This window comes from Galleria mellonella, unplaced genomic scaffold (genome assembly GCF_026898425.1).
Source record: "Galleria mellonella isolate WM207_F2 unplaced genomic scaffold, CSIRO_AGI_GalMel_v1 utg64, whole genome shotgun sequence".
Classification (NCBI taxonomy): Eukaryota; Metazoa; Arthropoda; class Insecta; order Lepidoptera; family Pyralidae; genus Galleria; species Galleria mellonella.
In genome coordinates, this window is record NW_026442133.1 from 5,939,226 (window position 1) to 5,957,695 (window position 18,470).

At 31.5% G+C, this 18,470-nt stretch overlaps 1 protein-coding gene across 1 annotated transcript in view; it reads left to right on the forward strand.

Moving 5' to 3' along the window:
- The first annotated feature begins 106 nt into the window (after positions 1-106).
- The window catches only part of LOC113512638 (uncharacterized), a 114,172-nt gene continuing 95,808 nt past the window's right edge, over positions 107-18,470 (forward strand). Inside the window, exon 1 of the mRNA XM_052900267.1 lies at positions 107-431. Coding sequence (XP_052756227.1) covers positions 423-431 — 9 coding nt within the window. The 5' untranslated portion in view covers positions 107-422. The remainder of the gene's footprint in view (positions 432-18,470) is intronic.

The window sequence follows — 18,470 nt, forward strand, 5'->3', positions numbered from 1 at the left end:
ATACAATTAACGCTATAAGCGCGTCTGTGGCCTCGCATCAGCAGTGTTGTGAACATACCTAATGATAATGTGCTCGGTTCAGTGTTGATTGTTGGTGTTGTGGTTCGAGAGGCAAACAGGGCTGTGGCGATCGGACCATCCGACTCACACATGCGCTATGTCAGTCAACAACAGTCGGCGCGCGCACGCGTATCGTTATACAGTATTTTTTACCTTATCCACCGGCAAAGACTACGACACCAACCAACAGTATTGATCGGGCATTCGCCGCGAAACGGCGCCTCAAAAATGCGATACGAATTTTTCAATGTTTAATCCTTGATCGACCGAGTATTGGACGCCCAAATATAAAAAAGGGCATTAATATATAGAAATGGAAGAGTGATATTTAAGTGTTCTGTGATTCCAACGAGTTGGACGGTATGTCGAAGGTGAGTATTACAAATCATTATTGTGTAATAGAGAAGTTAGTAAACCGCTGATAGTAGATGAAGGTAGTTTGTTTAATCATTGCCAAGGACGATTTTAATTAATGCTGGTTACAGTGTTACAAGGATAGGAACTGAATCATTTAAGGATTTCGATACTTCGACATTGCCCCTTCTCTTTAAGATAATCACCGTCGCCATTTCGAAAATAATAAAGAGGAAGCGTAATATTTTCAAAATACAGAAAATGTTTTGTTAGTAGGTAAGCTAGGTACCGGTTTCTTTAGATTGATTCAGGATTTGGATTCAGACGAAAATTAATCAAATTACCTCGAGGATGTTAATTATACAACTTTGCTATAGTTACCTACCTACGTGTTAAGTGATGACCAGCGTCAGCATAACAATATTTTACTGCTTCACATATCGTGCAAAGAAAATATAAAGATATTTGAAGTGATGAAGTATTATTGCTACTAGGTACAGTCTGTTTCAACAGAACTTATGAAAAGGTAACCAAGTCTTGTTGAAATATTTATAGAAAAAAACTTTCAATTAATAACAAATTGAAAAATATAATCAATTAATCGATTGGCATATCGTATTTTGGTCGCATAAATTTTTCTTTGGTTTAATAAGCGTTTTGTCCTATACTGTATAATCATCATCATCATCATCAACATGTCAGCCGTTAATTGTCCACTGATGAACACAGGTCTCCCCCACCCATGAGGGAGGTTTTGCTAATGGTTGCCATGTTTGGCAGGCGGGTTAACAACCGCAGTTAAGCTTGGGTGATGTTTTAAGAGGGACGCTGCCTCTACGATTAAGTTTACTTAGTCATCTCTTACAATACTGCATATTAATACTGCATAGAAAATAAACTAAATCGGTTTAGCTGAACCTTCTAAAGTCTATAGTTTTTAATACTTATTTGTAGGTAGATACATATTGTGTTGCGGTAGTATCTATAATTTCGGATTGGGTGATTTATCTTTAAGGATTTTGATGTGAAACGTTGACAATAGCTACTGAAGGCATATTAACCTATAACATTTTTATTTTGATTTATTAAATAACTATAGATTTTTTTTAATAATAGCCAGATATATGTTAGATCATGTTTAATTTGCTTTATATCGTAGGTACCTACTGTGTAATAAGTAGATGTACATAAATATAATTCAATATAAGGATACTTTTCTTACAAGAATAAGCTCAAAATTGTGTGCATTTTTTTGTGTCAAAATTAGGCTCCATTATTATTATTAGATATTTCTTGTCTACATTTATTTAATTGCTTTTTAACAGATGGAAAGAAAGTTATTTTAAAAAGGGGTAAGAATGGGTTTTCGGAAGGTTTCTAAAGATATTAATAATGAAGTAATTATATCATATTACTGCGGCCATATATGATTCTGTTACTATTGTCGTATGAAATATGAACCGACAGTTTTGCAATTACGTACCTACCATTTGACATTAGTTAGAAACCGTAGAACTTCATTTGTAATTAGAATTGTTAAATAATTACATATCAGCTTGTCTAATCGCAAAATTGTCAATTTCAATCTGTTTCAAATGATAATTGTTAACAAAGTGAGTTACGTAATCAAGCCTCTGGTAGTGCAAGCAATGCATTCATAGGTTACGGTTACCGCTTATCATCAGTTGTTACTTATTTACTATTTCGATACCTGGTGTAATTAATAGGTAGGTATTTTTATTATATGTACTTATTATTTTATATAAAGATAAAATAATAAGTATATATAATAATGAAAAACCATAGACACAAAATAAAATTTTTACTTGGTATTATTTTATAACATGTTAGTATATTATGACAAAAAAGGTATGAACTGTATGTCCTTTATACAGTTCATTACATGACCTAGTAAGATTGACAGTAATCATATCGGAAGTTGTAACAATTTAACATGTACCTATTCTTAGTGTAAACACTTTAAATATGACCTGTTTATGGAAAAATAAATTATTATTTAATTTAAAATATCTATGCAGATAACTAAATTCAACTTAATGTTGTGGAAATATGAGTTTAATTTTAAACGTCATTTTGTTATCTATAAAAATGGACTCCGTATTTGGAACAGATATTGATACCTGCATGTGTTATATTTGTATACTTATTACTTGTATTTAATGTTACTATTTATTTAATCATAATTTTTGAATAAGCTCAATATTAGTCTGGTTTAGATATTTTGGTACTACATATAATGAGGATTTTATGGTCAATGCATCATATATTTATTTATTTATTATATATATATATATATGTATGCACTCACCAAAAACTAATAAATCAAACATATTAATGATACAATATTGGAATAATATAAGTAATAAAAAATCTAAATATGCTATATAAAATAAATATTAAAAATGTATTAAGTGCCTTTTAAAATGGGTAATCGCCTATTTTTTTTTTGTATTATGCGATATATATATTATGCGAAACCTTCGCCAGGTTTTGTTTTTTTTTTTTAATGAAATAAAGTCTTTATTATTTCCAACGACACAATAATTATACGGTACACGAGTTAACCCTAGATGTATCTTATTAAAATAATTTAAATACTAATGTGAATATGTTTATTATGAAAACAATTTTATAATTTATGAAATACTAGTTTTTGTCTGAGACTTTTTTAAAAGTATTCTATTTCTGTATTCTATTCCATTAGTTTAAAATCCATATTTTAAACTAGAACTTTTCTCGATTGTGTATCAAGATAAAACATTGAAATTCAACTGTGAAACTGCAATTGGGCCGTAGTTTTTGCATGTGGCCGGAACAAAAACAGACCGAAAAAAATTATAAGAAATATTGTTTTAACTTCTATTGCTTCTATAATTTTTTTTTAATATTTCCTATGTACAGATGTTGTCTAGTTACAATTTCATTAGATACCTATATGTACTGAGGTATTAAGTAAAAATAACAAACTATAATAGTTTTTAATCCTATTTGGCTCTTATTAAGTTCTGATTATTTATGTTAATTTTAGTTAATGTTAATTTTACTTATTTCAATTGCCTAAAAATTGATACCATGATTATATACGTTCTATGTCAGTTATGTCTGTTCTAGATAGGTAACTATAATGAGATTTCATGCTAGCTTGGCTTCTCTAATTTTAGTAACGGTTCTAGGTGGATATTTATTGCAACCCATGATATTTATTTAATTAATTAGACCCAGTGGTCTGATATTATATGGAATTTATATGACGAGACAATATTATACCTATGAATTTAAGTTGTGTTATTGCTGAAACAAAAATATATAGATAGTGGAATTTATGTAGTATAAAATTGTAGAGTTGCCTACCTATAACGTTGTAAAATCCACCTTTAGTTTTCAGAAAATTATTTATGTTGTCAATTTATAACATCATAAGGTATCTCGCAGCATACTGCTGTTTTATACCTAATACAGACAGTCGTCTTAGATTATTTATATTAGAGTTCTCTTTTAAAAAACTCTTGAATTGAATCATCGTTTTTTGGCTTATTTTTTTTTTATTTTATATTCTGACTAAGAGCATTAATGTCTTTAGTTTACTGAAGTGAGCCAACGTCGCAATTATCTGTCAATTTTGAAAAATAATGTTTTATTAATTGATTATTTAAAAATGCTTTATCTACAAACTAAAATTTATTTATCATGCTCTTCAATAATAGAAGACATTATTTATTTTCTTTATAAACTCCATTTACGTATTCAATTAGCTGTCCGCCCAAATTTCGCACAGGTGTGGTAATGAAAAAGAGATCAAATCTTCGCTTTTTTAACCAAAGTTCACACTTTTCTTCACGACTTTTCAAACATTTTCTTTCATACAAATCTGTCCTGATAATTACAGACAATAAAAAAGAATTGGCTAAATATGTGCAGCCGTTCTAAAGTGATGCGATTACATACATTCGGCAATTGATTTTTATTTATATAGATAATCAAAGACTGTAATAAATAGCAATATATTTGTGTATTTAACAGTAAAGTCAGTGTGGTCCCGGCACAGAATTGACCACCCCTTCCATTCTTGTGGGTGTCGTAAGAGGCGATTAAAGGAATTTAATTATAGAGGGATAGGCAGCAGCGTCCCGCTTAAAACATCTCTAAAAGCCTAACTGCGGTTGCCAACCCGCGTGCCAAGCGTGGTAACTACTGGCAAAACTCTCTTTATGGGGAAGGCTTATGTTTAGCAGTGTGCAGTTAATGGCTGACTCGATGAAAAAAAAAAGATGATTCAACAGTAGTCGCTTGGTTATTATTTTTATAGGAACTAAATTGTGTTTTGTCGCATTTGTCATTTTATACTATTATTTATTTGTGTATGTATTTTATATTTTACCTGGACGATTTCTCGCGATGACGTGAGCATTAATTTGAAAAATTAATGCTCACGTCATCGCGAGAAATCGTCCATGGGTCATTGGCATCGCATTTGCCATTTTTTGCTCAGTAAGCGATGACGGGATGCGCGAATCTTGTTCTTGCTTGGTAAGAAATTCTTGCAGTTAACAAAAACTTAACCCGTTATACAAAACACAATTCAATGGAACAAACCATGAAGTTTGTCTCATTCAATAAATTCACAAATTTAACTTGTCTATCTAATTTAATATAACTACTATGTCTATACAATAAAAAATAAGTACCTACCTGTGTCGAGTGTTCTGTAGTTTTGTTATAGTATTATCTACTATGACCAATGACTTTTCTAAGAACACAGATTTTATCAAATTTGGCAATCAAAACTTAATAAACTATTATTTTTAAATTTTCATTTTTAAGCAGAGACAATAAGTTTTTATTAACCGAGTTTTCATACAGACTCGTTTACAACATCACTAACTTGGTTGTTGTAAGTTGAACTAGTGCGCCAGTTGAGACTGACTTTCCAAACATTTCCTTTCTCCATTTACGATCCGTTTACCCCATTATAATTCATTCATAATGATTCTGATTTCCTACTAATTTCTTCTTAAATAGACAATATAAAACACAAAGGAAGGCAAAAACTGCTTGAATTCAGGATCGTTTTCGATAGAATACTTATAGCACGCCCTTGAACCGAGTCAATATAAATGATTGATCTTATATGTGCTGTTTCTTGTAGGTAGTTATTATTATATGTATCATTTCTCACTGGTACTCACCGGTGTCTACCGAAAGCGCTGACAATCATTCCATTTTCATCGTGTTAAAAAACATATCTACCCTTAGATAAATGGTTCTTGTTTTTAAAAAAAAAAAATGGTTATAGCTAAAGAACGAACAAAAAGAAAAAAAAAACATTAAATGGAATATTTTGATTTTAATTAGTTTTATTCCTAGTTATACAATACTTTCAGTGTATCTTACATATATATTAATTATACCACAGGCACATTCTCATTTTTATTATTTGGTCGCACTGGCGACAGTGTTTAATTATAGTCATAAAGTATCGAACTTGCTAGTTAATGTGTTGTAAGACCGGCATGCATATACGAAGCGTATAGAAGTTTGTTTTTGGAACAATAAATATATAAAAAAAACCTTGGATAAATATTATTACGATTGGAACCGGATCCATCGACCGGTATTTTATTAATTCTTACTGTCTTGACTAACACTTTAGTTTTTGCAACAGTATCAGTAGAACTACATATTCATACATTAATATACAAATTATATCTATTTACATTATTTATATTAATATTGTAGCTTAAAATGTGAAGTATACCCGATTTTTGTGTGTAAGCTATTAAGAAATCGTTGAAAATTAAAAAAGGTATGAAAATGTTGTCGTGGAAATTATTTGGCATAAAAATAAACTTAGATATCTAAGTATATTTTCGCTGACTTGAAATGGGAAACAACTTGATATTACAACTGATAGAAAGTGGTAACTGTCGCTTACATCTATGAACAATAAATACCATTGATATCACATAATACACTGTAATACTAATTGGATCACTCATGCGTTACGATTCTAAGAACTAAGGTATTTTTTATGGGTGATAAATGAAATAGTAATCCCACCCGCGCTATTGGTATACACCGGCGGGGCCACCAATGAAGGATGATAGATGAGGATGAAGCAGGTCAGTTAGCCCATCATGACGAATTCAACAAGAATTGTTCACGATGGTTTCCAGGGGGAACCACGTGGAGGTCGACCTGATAGGGCGTATTGCTAGCAATGGGGCTGTCAAATTCCATTGCTAACAATCCTTTTCCCCCTAGAAATAAGGTCTTATGCTTATTACTCTGTAGTTTGTCTGCAATATCTCACATTTCAAATTTAAACTAATTCATGTTTCGCGTTAAAATAAATGGGATAAAGGTACCGTGAGGAGGGAGAGGGGATTACTGTGTATAACTAGCAATGGAGCCACTAAACTCAATAGGGTATACCATGTCAGGTTGACCTTCTCGCGTTCCCCGCCAGCGTAAGTACTAATAGTATAGGCAGTGACATCACTCCATTTTCATCGCATAAAAAAAGAGGTACTCGTGATCAGGGCCGGATTAATCATTAGGCAGTTTAGCCAATGCCTAGGTTCTCAACGTACCGACAAAATTTTTTTTCAAGAAAGATCCTAATTAATTTATTGATTTTATTAATTTTATGTAAATAACAGAAGTTTATAAAATTAAAGTTAAAACATAACATGCAGATATACCAATGTATTATTTAGGTAAACTGTTTTTTTTTAAGTGAAAATTATATTGGAACATGTGTATTTAACAAACCATGAATGAAAATATTATTGCTTTTTTATATTTTGTCGTCATATTTCAGTATATTTCGTAACACATTTCAAGTTATTATGTAGAATAATATTATAGTAGGTATTTTAATTAGATTATATTAGAGCGAGGCATGCATTGTTTAATTCGGCCCCGCCATGGTTAATTCGGCCCTGCCCAATATATATATATATATTAAGGCGCTTAATATAAACCTTGGTGTGCTAAAATGATTTATATTTAAGTACCTACATAATTATTATGCATTTGTTCTTTTATGCGCAATAAGTATTTATTTGTTATAATGCCAACAGTCAAGTATTTTTGTATGCGTCAACTGTTCATGCATTCTACAATTATAATTATTTATTTATATCTCAATCGATATATTTCATGTGATAAAAACATGTTTCATGTATTTGTGCATTTGGTGCGGTGTTACCTACCTTCAAGAACAAAAAATATTTTTTCTTATATTATAATAATAATAATAATAATTTCACTCGTCAATTGTTCTTTTCGCGGTTCTCCCTGGAAACTATTCAGCTTACATAGTTTCAAGAGAATTCGTAACTATGGGGTAAGTAACCTGACTTTTCATTCTCACCTATCAACACTAACTGGTGCCCCGCAAGCATATTATACCTTTAACGTAGGCAGGGTTATACCATATCATTATCATTCATTGAGAAAAAATACCATGGGCATTTACTTATGGTTAAATATATAGATATAAATATATAAAAGCAATAATAACAAACAACGTTAACTGCAGTTGTTATATCGTATTACAGCCTCGACATTACTATCGGATTATTCTTGCTTTATTACGTAATATATTATTTGTTGTCTCTCTTTTTCAAATTTTAATTGGTACCTATTGTTTTATTTTGGTGCGTTTTGCATAAATGCTTATCATGTATACCTAATCTACATAGTTCTGCATATGATTATAACAATACGAAATTACAAGTACTTATGTATATTAAATATCAGTCTTTAGTAATGCTGTTTTTTAAGTATTTCTCTATTTTTTTTATACACGTTTATATAAATTTATTCATAAGGTAAAGTACCGTGGGATCCCGAAATAGAATGGGTCACCTCTCTCTTTCCCGTGGATGTCGTAAGAGGCGATTAAGGGATATAAATAGTTGGGGGATGGGCAATAGTGTCCATCTTAAAACATCACCAAATGCCTGACTGCGGTTGCCAACCCGCCTGCCAAGTGTGGCACTACTTGCAAAACTATTGGCAAAACTCCCCTTATGGGAAACGCCTATGTTCAGCAGTGGACAGTTAATGGCTGATATAATAATAAAAAGACAATATAAACATTTTAGTCCCGTTGTAAAATAAATCAAAACGTAGGCATTTAAAATAATCGTGTTACGATTTGAAAAGGATGCAACCAATCTATAGATTCAATCCATTTTATATCAATAGAAGTTTAATTATATTCAATAAGCATTTTCCGTACTGTCGATCACGTGACCGGTACATGTATTGATTGACTGGAATAAAAATATCTTCGCCATCTTTGTGCTACTTTATGTCAAAATTTATGACAATTTAAAAGATAACGAAGAAATTAACTTTCATATAATAATCAAGCATTATGAGCAGACTAGCTTTTGACGTCGTCTGTGGGATTAGAATAAAAAGTTACCAGATTTATTAGCGTAGGTATTTAGAGGGAGGTCGTACCCACCCCAGAATTGTCTGGTCTGAGCATCAGGATGCGAGCAAAGCTTCGCAAAGACATGTCTCAGAGTATATATATGCCATTTTTAAGGAGCCAGGCCGCTTCTATTAAATAATTTTAAATACGGCCTAGGTATATCTTTCTTTATGCCAAATACTAGGTGTTTATGCTAAATTTCACTATGATTAGTTGAGCCATTAAAGTACAAAAAGGTAACAAACGAATCAATTTAATTTCGAATTTATAAAAACGAGTATTCGTAATGCTTAATACGGATTGTATTAATTTTCCTATATGCAGATATCTGTGTGAATAATTTTGTTACAATATTATTATACTTATTACTTAGCTAAATACCGAACTAATTATTGTGTATTTTAAGGGTGCATCCGTTATTTTCGCCGTGTGGTTCTGACAAAGAATGGGCTGTCTACTCCCGTGGGTGTCATAAAAGGCGACTAAGAGAACTTAATGGGCCAGATATGTGCGACAGTGTCCCTCTTAAAACATCACTAGAGCCTAACTGCTGCTGTCAATCCGCCTGCCAACTGTTGCAACTATTGGCAAAACCCCTCAATAGGGGATCCCTGTGTTCAACGGAGGACAGTTAACGGCTGATATTATATAAGGTGATAAGTTATCTTCAGTTTCCCTGGGAATTCTTATTTAGTGGAATGAATGTTTCTGCCATAAAAGGCACTAATATTTAATTAAAAAAGAAAAATAAAAACACTTAAATAAGAAGTTGCTTATTGCTGTAGAGTCTAGATACAGGTAATCAGGAAACTATGATACATAATCACCTTATACCTGTCGTTTAACCTTCTGATTCTGCAGGTTATGTTCGCGTTGCCTTTTGTATATTATATGGAAGTGATGATATTTGTATTTTTTTCCATTAGGTCTGCATTATTGATAACTGTTGAATGAAATGATCAATGTAATTTGAATTTTATTGCGTGATGTTAAGAGACGTTCAATAGATTCGATGGCAAGTACTTAGTAACTAGTTTTGTCTTAGGTATTTATATTGAGAAATCGTGACTTCTCTAACATGTACAGCGCAGTGCAGTTATTGGCTACATCAGCTTTAAATGCCAAATTACTGATTATACTAGAAAGATATAATTTTATTTATCATTATTTTATAGGTATGCTTACAATATACCTAATAGCGAATAGATACTAAGGTATTTTATTTATTCTAGGTGTATAAAATGACTATATTTTTAATTTCTCTAGAATCCTAAACCAGACTGTTTAAAAAGAGATTTGGCAAATAGAGGGCCCGATACCTCAAGGAGATAAACATAACGTATGTAACATAACAAGATAATTTGCGAGGGCGAAGGCAGCGGATAGGATTAATTTATATTAGAGGATAAAAATATGCGTCACATAATAAAATGATTCTTAAATAATTCGGCTTGGTATTAATAAATAATACGTTTTATTTAATAAAAGTTGATGTAAACCATATTTCTTGTTTTAAGTTTTTAGAGTATGCTTAATTGGTGCAAAGTGTGTTATAGTTTTTATTACATTAACATGTAAAAAATATAAAGTTTTAGTTACGCTACCATAACAATTGGCAGACATAGATATTGCCAGCAAATTCAATTAGCTGTAACAGGTATTCGCCGATTTAATTAATTTAAATCGGTCGTGAGCTGTATTAAAAGTGTGCCTACTTAGTTCCGGAAATAACTGGCAACGTATGATACAACATAAAACACTGGCTTTTATTGTTGTAAAGGTTACAAGAACACCAGAAACACAGTACTGCTCCGGAATTTTAATTGAATCAAATTCAAGGCTACTCAGTTAAAACGACGCAAGATCAAGTAAAAATAAGTATACCTATTCAACTGACTTCAAAAAGGAGGAAGTTCTCAAATCGACTGTTTTTATTTGTATATGGCGCGATATCTTTGTCAATTGTGAACCGATTTCATCGATTATTTTGTTCAGAAAGAAGTACTTCGTTGCTTGCTAAGTCACTAGGTTTGCGGATTTATTAGTTTACAAATCTCGAGAGCAAGTTAGGTTGGATTTTAAGGTAAAGTGAGAAAATATAGTTATCTACATTTCATTGTTGGGCAAAAATTATAAATATTATGATCGAACTATTCTAGATTCAAGTAAAACAGACTAAAAGAGAAAAAAAAAACATGGTAAAAGAAGAAGTTTATGTACTTCTTTTTAATTTATTTTTTACTACGAAGGCGGCAAACGGGCATACAGTCCATTTGATGATCTATTGGGGCAACCTATCTTTTATGAATAATAATAATCGTCATTAATTTATACAATTATTGGATATATTTTGAGGATTTTTTTTAATGGATGAAAGTGGAATAGTTACGCTTCTAGCCAAGATTGTTATACACCATTTTTTATTTATAATATTATATGTGTTTTGATTCAAGACCCAGTCAAGAAATTATGTCAGTTTTTACTTTGTTTTGTCATGTAACCAACACCAGTGAAATCGAAAAATGACTGCCTCCCTCGTTATATTTTATTGTCATCATTATTATCATCATATCAACCGTTAATGTTCACTGCTGAAAACACACTTAGGGGGTTTTCCATTAGTCTTCATGCTTGGCAGGCGGGTTGCCAATCGCAGTTAAGCATTGATGACGTTTTAAGAAGAATGCTGCTACCTATTCTTCGACATTAAATTCCATTTGTCGTCTCTTATGACATCCATAGGAAATGAAGGGGTGGCTTATTCTGTGCTGGGACCACGTGACGGATTTTATTGTATTTACTAGGATATACCGTTATACGGTTTACATATACCAAAACTGTCAAATAAAATTTCCCAAATATCTACAATTCCATTTAATTTTTTTCTAAGGATTTAATTTCTCCAAAATTTCGCTAACAAAATAATTTTTACTCAAAATTGGAGAAAATATATTCTAACGTAAACAATACCGGAAATACGAATGCCAAGGATTACTTTACGTTTAAATTGGTGGTCGGCTAGTAAGGGATGACATTAATAGGTGAGGATGAATTTTGGTTAATTGACTTATTATGGTGAATTTAGAGGAATTAAGATATGTGTAGTGCAATGGAATAATTATAACATAAATCACGATGGTCTCTAGTGGAGGCCTGACTGGGTATAAAGAGATCGCCAGTACACATTACTAGTAATCCTCTCTCTGCCGTTTCAGAGGTGTTTTTTTAACGGATGATAATCAAGTGAGGGATGATAGATGAGAATGAAAAGGCGGGTTAGTTAGCCCACTGTGATGAATACACTTGCAATTCAACACGATGGTTTCTAGGGGGGAGCACGTGGAGATCGACCTGACAGGGTATATTGGTAGTAATGGGACTGGTAGTCCACAATTCTAACAATCCGTTTTCCGCCCCTCCCTTCCAGAGGTGCTATACCGCTTGAGTCAAATATTGTACTGGACATTGTACAATTCTGACCAAAACAATGATATATGCATTACAATTTTAATAGGTCAGACTGGGTCACCTACCTATCCATACCAAACTACGCACATAATTTTACTACCAACAAAGTTAACGAAACAAAGAGATTGTTTTGTTTAAAACCAGTGGCAAACATGAATAATATTCATTAATTTTATTCATATTCGATAGTGGGGTATTTAAAATAGTTATGTCAATGATAACCTACTATAGTAGGTACCAGACAATGCCAGATTATAATCGTTACGAACATATTCAGTCGAGTTGAAATAAAAACGTTTTTATAAATGAGTATAAAACGAAAAGTGGAACACCAGAATTACAGAACCAATTTGAAATACTACGATAACAGTTCGGTTACACGAAATTTTAATTCAGTTATTAACAGTTTCGTAGTTTTTAAGAGTTTCTAGGAATAAAAATCACTAGCTGTTAACTATTGCCCGCGTATATTAGGATACCAGTAAACACTACTCTGTATGTTAGTCTGTATCGTCTTTAACTTAATTTATAATTAAATACTTGAGTAACAGATTTTTTCAAATTTTCACATGTATCACATATTCTCTTTGATTACGTCATATTTTTATATTTGCGTTCTTTTACCTACCTGATTCGTTATTTTTTCACGAACGATGGTTTTCAGGGGAGCGCGTGCAGTACGAGCTGATGGGGTTATTGTCATCAGTGGGGCTCTATACTCTTTATTAACAATCTTCTCCCTTCCAGGAACAGCGGGTCTACCATGAAATGAAATTCCGAAATATCAAAATCGGACCAATAAATAGAGTTTAACATTTCGTTCGTCATACCATAAAAGTCCAAAGAAACAATATTTTAACATTTTTAATATTTCCAAACGGCATGTATTATGTAATTTTAACAATAAATTTCTGTTTCATTTGGCTCCAAAATTTCGGAAAACATTTCATGATAGGCCCTCTGGTTATCATATTGACAGTGTATTTTTTGTATACGAAATCTTTGTCATCCAAGGTTGAACCGATTCCATCTTTCATTATTATTTTCCATCGATAGGGTTTACTTCCATCTTGGTATTACATTAATTTTGTTAGAATATTAGTAGATTTTTAGTTGAAAAAAAAAACTTACATTTAATTTTTTGACGTTTCATTTAAGATGTTACTGCCTAATAATTTATACTGGCATTTCTTTCTCACACAGGGGGAGTTGTTGTAGTGCCGTTACTAACAATAAAACAAAACACATTATCTACAGCAAATACATTATCAGGTCGACTTTCATGCAGTCTACCTGGAAATCATCGTCGTTGTTTATTTCGTAAACGACAATGGACTAAATATAAGTGTATATATGGAGGGCTTAATACCTAACGGTATTCTCTACCAGTCAACCATGGGGAAAATAGAGAATTAAGTAGGCGGTGCATTTACTAATAAAATAAGTACAAATTAGGATATTATTGATGAATTCGTTACGATGAGCCAATTGTCGTGACTTCATCCTCGGCTATGATTACTCACTGCTAACTTGCTAGCATATTTTAATAGCTCTGGCAGAGGTATGATTTTATTTTTATTCCATAAAAAAACAATAGATTTTATAACAATAAAATAAGCTAAAAATCGATGTTTCATAATAAATAATACCTCTGTATGTATAAAAGAACATCGATTTCTTTTTAACATTGCATAATATTGCAGGTACCCACTTCCTGCGATTATCGCGACTTCGTTAATGTTTGACAACCTACTTAGTAATTTCGATGTTACGTGTTGTTACCAGTTACTAGCCATCATGTATACGAGTACATCATACACACATTTACACGTACAGTGCAAGCAAATAACATAAGTGGCTAAATGGTACTTTCTATTTCTCAAGTGATTAAGTACCTATAGATAGTATGGGTATATTAAACATTTATTTGATAAGTGTACACCAATTGTAAATATTCTAATTTAATATAATATATAAAATTCGATTTAATTATTATAATTATTTATATAGTTCTATATATAGCTTTAGTACTTTTTTGGTTAGCTTTTATCATAGATGAAATAATAATACACGGAATAACCATTATAACCTTGCCTCTCAATAATGGATTATGATAGAAATAATTCCCAACGTTTTTTGCAATCTCTCGAGGTCGATTACCTAGTTCATCAGCTAATACTAAGGGAACAAAAATAAATATTTTCCACTGTACAGTGAAAAATAATACATACTTGTATTTTGATTTTTTTGAAAAAATTTTTTGATTTAAATTAAACAAAGCTGAAAAAATAAATGTGTTTTTCATATATGGGCATGGAAAAATTTTTTCGAACTCCATTGTATAGGTCTCTTAGCGTGTTTATTCAGCTTCAAAAATCGCTTTGGATTCAATTACGACCATTTGTCTCCGAGATATCGAACTTTGAATGCAAAAGCATCCTTTTCCATTCAACTGCTAATATCTCTGGAACTACTGGTCGCACAGCAAGCAAACATTTTTCTTAAAAATTTTCTTGATTTTTTTCGATTTTTTTTTTAATAATGAATTTTTAAAAAACAAAAAATTGAGTAAAAAGTGAAAAACAAATGAAATTATTGATTTTTGAATGGATTAGGGTGAGTTTAAGGGACAAAAACCTTGTTCCCTTATTTTTTCCAAAATTTCAATCAATTGGTCCGGGAAAAACCGTTGAACCGATCGCTCCAGGGATTTAGGGGGTTCTTTAAGGAACAATAGACTGTAAAATTTTCCTCAAACCTTAGCCTTCCCGCCCATATTAGCGAAGATACAGCCAAGTAACCAAAAAAGGAGAAAAAGTCACTTTTTTCCACTTTTTTCAATTCAATATTAGAGGTGGAAAAAATGTTTTTCTTCACTAACTCTTGACTGTGCTTAATTGGAAATTTTATGCAGATAAAGAAACTCGGCGCCCGCTTGCTTGAAAAACGAAACCTAGAAAATTTAGAAAAAAATTATTTTCAGCTTTGTTTAAGAATTGCATGGAAACCGGAGCTCAAAAAATTTTTTCACCAAAAAATCTGAAAAAGAGTTTTCAATAAATTTCCTGTACGATTATTTTTCACTGAAATACAGCCTGTTCAAAAATCAAAAATTTTTATATTTTTGCGAGGAGTGTATGTGAACCTAATTTCCGAAAATGCTCAATCGATTTTTATGAAATGTTGTAATTGTGTTCTGTTTCACCTTAAGAAGTTAAATAGTTTTTATTCTGACAAGAAAAACTGCACCCTGTACGTGGCGGTAGAGGACAAATCAATATTTGCTATATGTAAATAATTAAAAAAGTTTTTTTTATGCAACAATTTATTATGGCAAACAAGCTGACGGCCCACCTGATGGAAAGTGATAACCGTCGCCTATAGACATGAGCAGTACCATGGACATAACACAGTATACTGTTTCGTCCATGATACTCCCCATGCGTTGCCATTCCTGAGGACTCGTGAATAATAATAGTCATGGGTTTTAAGCGTAAATATCGCAAAAACTTGTTTAAAACAGAAACTAAAGAAAGTAATTGGTAATAACTACTTACTTACTTTTATTAATCGCCACGTTAATTTGAAATTCGTGTATATCCTTAGGGAAAATATATAATATTTGTGAAATGATTACCTTTTTTTTATGCAACTTAGAATAATGGCAAATTGACGGCTATCAAATGAAAAGTGGTATCTGTTGCCTATAGACATGAATAGTACCAAAGATATAACAAAGTAGACCATGTTTTCCATGATACCCCTCATGCGTTGCCATCCCTGAAAACGAAGATTTTACTACCGTACCCCAACCATCAAATTGAAATACAGCCATGCTAACATAACTGCTTTACAGCAGAAATACGAGTGGGACAGAGATACCCAAACAACCAACATTTTCACAGCCTCCTTTAATTCCTTATATACATTATTTAATTGCATTCAAATTTTTACAATAGTAGTACTATTGTGTACTATTGCTACTATTTGTGTACTATTGCAACTATTTGTGTGAGTTTCTTATGTCAAGAGGTTCTAAGTCGCTTTCATTTCTTACATTGGCTTGTCGGACGACGGCTTGAAGCAAGAAGTAAGTAATAATAATTTTTAAATATTGAATAAGAATATTTAATAAGTTAAACATGAATTTGAAAATTCAGATAATTTGGTTGAGATTAGATTTTGGGATCCTATACCCGCATCGTAGTCAAGTGTCGTCCTACTGAGCAGTCACCGAACCTTCATTACAGTTCACTTAATGTTTTAACACATGTGAGCAGACTATAAAGACTATTGTCAATTTTAAATTCGCACGATCTTATATTATAATTACTGTGTCATGTAACCGTTCATTAGTCAGGTTTTGTGCGGAATATTCTCACGTATTTTCCAAGCAAGTAATTTCAGGTAGTGCGAAATTAACTGTAAGTAATTGTTAATTAAGAAAGTATAATAAGGTATAGATAAAAATAAGTGAAAGATCTAATAGATTTTATTTATAGAATCCTTATTTAATTTCCTATAATTTGGTATCTTTTCACATATCTAGTTAAATTGTTTTTTTTATTTTTATAATGTATGAATTTAATTAAATTCCTTTATTTTTGTTATTGATAGAGGATTCTGTGTATATTTTACTATTGACAAACTACTAAACATTTCAGTAAATTTAGACAATTTACAGTTTTTATAAAAAAAGAGGTTTTGTAAAAATATGTGCTTGGAGATTGTTTTTATTCACTGCCATTTAGCCATATAGACATAATTCATATTCAACAATGATTCTGTGTAAGGTATTAATTGTATATATGGATTTTTAAAATAACTACACATTTTGTCTTAGCTTTAAGGATAAATATCATAATTCTACGGACCATGAAGGACACATACCTATTTTTTACTTAAACTCGAGTTGAAATTTAAAATATAAATATATAAGGGGCTATTCTGAAATCCAGATTGATTGTGATTTTATATTAAGTATAAAATGGCTTGTAAAATATGTTAAAAGAAATTGCAAATTTCATGTTTCGTATAATCTGTATGTATTCGTGTGTAATTGTAATATACTTATATCCGTGAAAACCAACACTTGTTCATTAATATATCTAGGTACTGACGTAATCTCTCAACTTTTAATTTATACTATTTGCGTAGATTAGTGTTTAATCAACGAGCGACCTTTTAAGAAATCAGCTTTCATCATGATTCTTGCTCTTGATTATTCAACATGATGACGTAAGAGGTGACATATCTTGTATGATATCTACTTATACTATGTAAAAATGTTATCCAGATTATTATAGATAATTTTATCCTCTATTTTCTCTGCATCACCAGTATATATTGATTGGCCAATATTAAATGTATTCTCCTTTTCCATTCCAAATACCGAGGCACTGCGTGTATCTATTGGTACCAAATTTTACGATGATTCGTTAACTTTTTAAGGTGCCAAGACAAGAGGCATAATAAAAACTCGTTTGCAAATTTATATTAGTTAAGATTAGCTTTTTGACCCCTACTTTTTCTGTGTTACACTTTTAGATGACATATCAAGATATATAATATAGTATAATATACACCACTTTTTAAATTAGACCTACAGGAATAGAACAGTGAAAACCGCATCCAGTTTGGTGCACAAGTTTTGCTTGATGCCGGAACATACAAACAGACGACAGATAAAATTTAAAAAAAATATTGTTTTAGCATTTATTGGTCACACTAAGACCTCTTATCATTGTCTTTCTTAAATATCTCTCATGTACACACATAGTCTAATTACAATTTTATTATAATAATAATGTACTGGGGGTTATATAACATACCCATAGTAGGTTTAAGGTTAAGACCTTTGTTTGCCGACTTGAGAGAAGATGTGATGACTGATACAATTAGCACATTTTTTGTGCAATTTAGAATGGCAAACAAGTTGACGGTCCATCTGATGGAAAGTGGTAACCGTTGCCTTTAGACATGAACAGTACCATGAATAGAGTATACTGTGTTGCCTACGTTACCCTTCCTGCGTTGCCATTAATGAGATCTAAGGTATTGTGTCTTTGTATTACCATATATTTTTTATAGGTGAAAATGGAATGGTCTCGCTTGCGCT